At 29.2% G+C, this 4848-nt stretch overlaps 1 protein-coding gene across 2 annotated transcripts; it reads left to right on the top strand.

Moving 5' to 3' along the window:
* Nucleotides 1-883: 883 nt before the first annotated feature.
* Nucleotides 884-4535, top strand: LOC122635339 (polypeptide N-acetylgalactosaminyltransferase 3-like). Of its 2 annotated transcripts, XM_043825456.1 has the most exons (12): nucleotides 884-1044; nucleotides 1392-1746; nucleotides 1812-1921; nucleotides 2029-2209; nucleotides 2295-2464; nucleotides 2542-2709; nucleotides 2801-2900; nucleotides 2979-3388; nucleotides 3475-3617; nucleotides 3758-4024; nucleotides 4103-4148; nucleotides 4301-4503. In XM_043825456.1, the coding sequence occupies exons 2-11, from the start codon at nucleotides 1613-1615 to the stop codon at nucleotides 4139-4141; spliced, it is 1722 nt and encodes a 573-aa protein (XP_043681391.1). In that variant the 5' UTR covers nucleotides 884-1044; nucleotides 1392-1612; the 3' UTR covers nucleotides 4142-4148; nucleotides 4301-4503. The 2 variants fall into 2 exon arrangements, with proteins under 2 accessions (XP_043681391.1, XP_043681390.1); XM_043825455.1 differs by lacking the exon at nucleotides 4103-4148 and having other exon boundaries at nucleotides 4301-4535.
* The last annotated feature ends 313 nt before the right edge of the window (nucleotides 4536-4848 follow it).

Below are 4848 nucleotides of genomic sequence, written 5' to 3'. Positions count from 1 at the left end.
AGCGGCAGAAATTCTCGTGCCACCTCCTGGTATATCATGTGATCCGCTTACAAAGCCCGATTTGCGGGTTGAGTTTTTATTGAACCAATACCTATTAACTTCGAAAAGTGGCGGTATACCTATGGAGGGAGCGGCAAAATTTGTCGTGCCACCTTCTGGTGTATCATGTGATGCGCTTACAAAGCCCGATTTGCGGGAAAAATTTTCGCGGAACTAATAGCGTGTATTTTCAAACGTTTGAGGTGTTTGCTTACAAGGATCGGCAAAATTGATCTTGCCAGCTCATTTCATATCATTTTACCCTGTTATATATCATTATATTCGCCAAAATTTTGTGTTGTGACCAGAATTGATAATGGGAAGGACAGTTTTTAGGAAGTGGTAAGTAATCGTAGGATTGAATATAAAACACATTTGGTTTCATTTTATGTTGAACATTTTTATTGGTATTTTTATTTAATTTACATAGTAAATACAATATAATACTTATTACAATACAATGGAATGTAATATTATTCAATTTATCTTTGTGAAATATAATATAATATAATATAGCGCAACATAATATAATATTATTGTTTGTGACGTATAGTATAATATGACAATATATACTAATGTGATATTCTAATCTGACAATATACACTAATGTGACAATATAGTATAATACAATTTAACACAATTTTTTATTATTTAATACAATATAACAATATATTATAATATAATACAATATAACGTAATTTAATATAGTAATATATGTATATATACGTTTATATATATATATATATATATATATATATATATATATATATATATATATATATATGTTGATTTACATAGGTTTAATCCCAAAAACTAATCGATAAAGCAGGAATCTTGAAATCAATATATTTTGTGACGTGCATAGGAGACGTCTATCTTGTGAGGTATTCCAAGTTTGAAGTATTCTTGTGCTTTATGTTCGGAATAATTCGATATAATATGGGCTGTTCTTCGTTTAATTAAATTAAAATTGAAATAATTTATAATACATCAAATTATTATGTGGTGGGTTAATTTAATGTTACAAAATCTAAAATAATACTTTGTTTCAATAGTTAAATTGAAGTTATGTTAATTTGTAGTTGTATATTTGAATATCCTTTTGTTTCATTGGACATTTGTGGAATTATGATAAGTTAAAATATACAAATTTTGTATGAAATTATTTTTTGCAATTTTATAAAGTTAGGTTAGATAAGGTTTCTGTATTTATATAAAATTATAGTGTTTTATATTTGAAATATAATGACAAAATTTTTTAAATATTGGTATTGTTGACTCTTCTCTTTAATTTTTCTATTGGAACACTATCAATGATATTAGCATAAAGTATTATATTTATTATTTTCTAGGTGTCGTAATGTCCAGTCAAAATTGTTTGACTGCGATGACCTGACTTAATCAGTAAAAGGAGCATGATATGGGAAGTCAGAATGTTTTGATAAACTTAAATAATGTATATTCTTATTTAAAATATCAAAGAAAAAAGCCACATGAATAATTTAGTCAGTAGCAAATTATCAATCTAGAGTTGATCGTGTTATGAATGGAATGAGGAAATAATAGTCCTTTAATGTGGTACAATATGCTTCCAAGATTAAGAAGAATATATCGGTTTTATATGATAGTTGTCGCAATTATAATGATTATTGGATTTATAATTTGGTCTAATAGCAAAGAGAAGTCTAATGATTTTGATTCTTCAAGGTGAGTAACACTTTTTATAATTATATATTATTTCAATGATAATTAATTATTATTACTTATTTCAGACATCTAAATGATCGACGAGATTATTTGGATAGTCCAGGTATTAAAGTGATAGTAGGTCATTACATAGGAGATTCCATTAATCCATTGATAACTTCTAATATTACAAAAGGTAAATTGAATATTTTCATTGTTATCAAACTGTGTGTAATTATACTTATGTATGTGTATATACATATGTGTGTGCGTGTGTGTATTTATATCTTTTATGTGTTTTAGAAATTATTAATAAAAATATGTTTGATCCTCGTCCGTTTGAAGGTAGAAACGGAGAACCAGTTATAATACCATCTAAAGATTTCATCAAAATGCAACAACTCTATCAAATAAATCATTTCAATTTAATGGCAAGTGATAGAATACCATTAAATCGTTCTTTACCCGATATAAGAAAAAAAAAGTAGGTAATAGATCATAACATATCATATAATACTGCTTAACTTATTAGCATTATCCATTTCTTTTTTTTTTCTATTCATCGTTAGATGTATTACGAGATATGCGAATTTAGTTGATCTTCCGAGAACGTCGATAATCATAGTATTTCATAATGAAGCATGGAGTACATTATTGAGGACAGTTCATAGTGTCATTAATAGATCACCTAAAAAATTATTAGAAGAAATAATACTCGTCGATGACAATAGTGATAGAGGTAATAATTACTAGTTATTATACGAAAATATACAATGACATTTATATCAAACATATCTATGTCTTTTGTCCAATTAGATTTTTTAAAAAATCCTTTGGATGAATACGTAAGGACGTTAGATGTCTCCACGCGAGTAATACATTCAAGAAAACGAATAGGTTTGATAAAAGCTAGAATTTTGGGAGCAAAAGAAGCCAAAAGCGAAGTACTCACTTTTCTTGATGCCCATTGTGAATGTACGGTTGGTAGGTAAGCTTTTGCATTTGATCGCGTTACTTTCCGATAATTATTAAATTTATAACAAGACGTTGTAATTAGAGATGATAACGTTTTCAGGATGGCTGGAACCATTGTTGGAAGTGGTAGCAAAGAACAAGACTCGTGTAGTATGTCCTATTATCGATATTATCAACGACAATACGTTCAGTTACACACAGTATGTTTCTTTATCAAATATTTTATTATATAATATTAAATATAATAAAATGTTTGATAGAATCTTTCTTTATCATAGATCATTGGAACCACATTGGGGCGCCTTCAATTGGGATTTGCATTTTCGTTGGTTAAGCCTAAACGGTCAACTTTTAAAAGAAAGACTTAAAGACATCATAGAACCGTTTAGAACACCTGCTATGGCCGGTGGACTCTTTTCGATGAACAGAGATTATTTTTTCGAGTTGGGCGGTTACGATGATCAAATGCGCATTTGGGGTGGTGAGAATTTAGAACTATCCTTTCGCGTTTGGCAATGTGGTGGCAGCATAGAAATTGTTCCTTGTTCGCACGTCGGCCATCTTTTTCGAGAGACATCGCCGTACACTTTTCCTGGTGGAGTGGATGAGGTACTCTATGGAAATCTTGTCAGAGTAGCTTTGGTATGGATGGACGAATGGGCTGAATTTTTTTTCAAGTTTAATCCCGGTAAATAATAATCTTTGTATCAGTTTCTTTTTTTTACTAGTTATCAAAGTCATATGTTAATTATTAATCGTTATTGTGTTATATAGGGGCAGCCAGATTAAGGGACAAACAACAAGTTAGATCGAGATTAGCTTTGCGAAAAGAATTACAATGTAAGAACTTCAAATGGTATTTGGACAATGTTTGGCCTGAACATTTTTTTCCAAAGGATAATCAATTTTTCGGCAAGGTTTCTATCGATACTGTCTCTTTCTAATCCTTCGAAAAAAAATATATTTATACACACACACACACACACACACACACACACACACACACATACACACATATATATATTTATATATAATCGAAGAAAAATTTCGTATGTAGATCGTACATCTGGTTACAAAGAAATGCATCATGCGTCCTCCGATAAAAACTATGTACTCGCAGATTTCGACTTATCTCATTCTCGAAACGTGCGTGCCACGTCCTATTCTTACTCAAATGTTCATTATGACTAAAACTGGTGTTATAATGACGGATGAAAGCCTTTGCTTGGATATAGTGGAGAACGATACGCAACATACAAGGCCAGAAATAAAGATAATGGCTTGTAATGGTCTCGATAAACAAAAATGGCAATACAACGTAAAGGTAAGATTAATTAAAATGTATATAGTATCAACAAGTTCTTTTCAAAGTAATTTTTATCAAATTATATGATTATGAAAGTTTTCCCCAAATGATTTGTTTATATGGATGAGAGGATAAAAAAAATGTAAGTATATTTTATTCTTAAAAAATAATTCTTTTACGTAATTTTAATAATTCTAAGAATAGCGTTGATTGGATCATAACTTTCATAATCAATCTATTCAATTGAAAGATAATCATTTATTTATCTTCTCTCTTTTTCTTTCTATTTTTTAGAGAAAAATAATTTTACATACGATGTCCAAATTGTGTCTTCAATATGTGGCCAATAGAAAGGAGGGTCTTGTAATAGCAGATTGTAATGGAAACATCGAACAGCAATGGTTATTAGAATCCGTCTCGTGGAAATAATTATCAGTATTTCTTTTTATATATTAATTATTACAATGTACTTTCCTTTTAAACGATGTAAACTAACATATACAAATAATCGAATCCCTTTTTGATAATATTTACAATTTCATCATATGTTTTCACGAATAACTAAGTAATTAATAAAACCGACTTTCTTATAAGAAAACTAAAAAGAACAAAAAAATAATTTTTAAAATGTTGAAATATACACGTAAAAAAACAGAACATTTTCTATGTCATCGAGTTAGTATCTCGCGAATCTCATTGATAACTAACAGGACGAATGTGTTCGTGAGAAGAAATAAGATGAATGTGCCACTTCGAAAGTAGCGATTACAATGTTTCTTTCATATCGAAGAGACATTGCTTTTATAAATATACTTTATTAGAAAATTTGATCGATCATCTAT

Source organism: Vespula pensylvanica, chromosome 18 (assembly GCF_014466175.1).
Source record: "Vespula pensylvanica isolate Volc-1 chromosome 18, ASM1446617v1, whole genome shotgun sequence".
Taxonomy (NCBI): Eukaryota; Metazoa; Arthropoda; class Insecta; order Hymenoptera; family Vespidae; genus Vespula; species Vespula pensylvanica.
Note: the sequence above shows the minus strand (reverse complement) of the source record. Positions and strands in the feature narration are given on the sequence as shown.

What these genes read in the sequence shown, in the direction of transcription:
- LOC122635339 (XM_043825455.1), top strand. Translation starts at nt 1,613, where the DNA reads ATGTGGTACAATATGCTTCCAAGATTAAGAAGAATATATCGGTTTTAT. An exon ending in CCCGATATAAGAAAAAAAAA is followed by an intron (nt 2,210 to 2,294) that starts GTAGGTAATAGA and finishes ATTCATCGTTAG; the next exon opens with ATGTATTACGAGATATGCGA. An exon ending in CGATGACAATAGTGATAGAG is followed by an intron (nt 2,465 to 2,541) that starts GTAATAATTACT and finishes TTGTCCAATTAG; the next exon opens with ATTTTTTAAAAAATCCTTTG.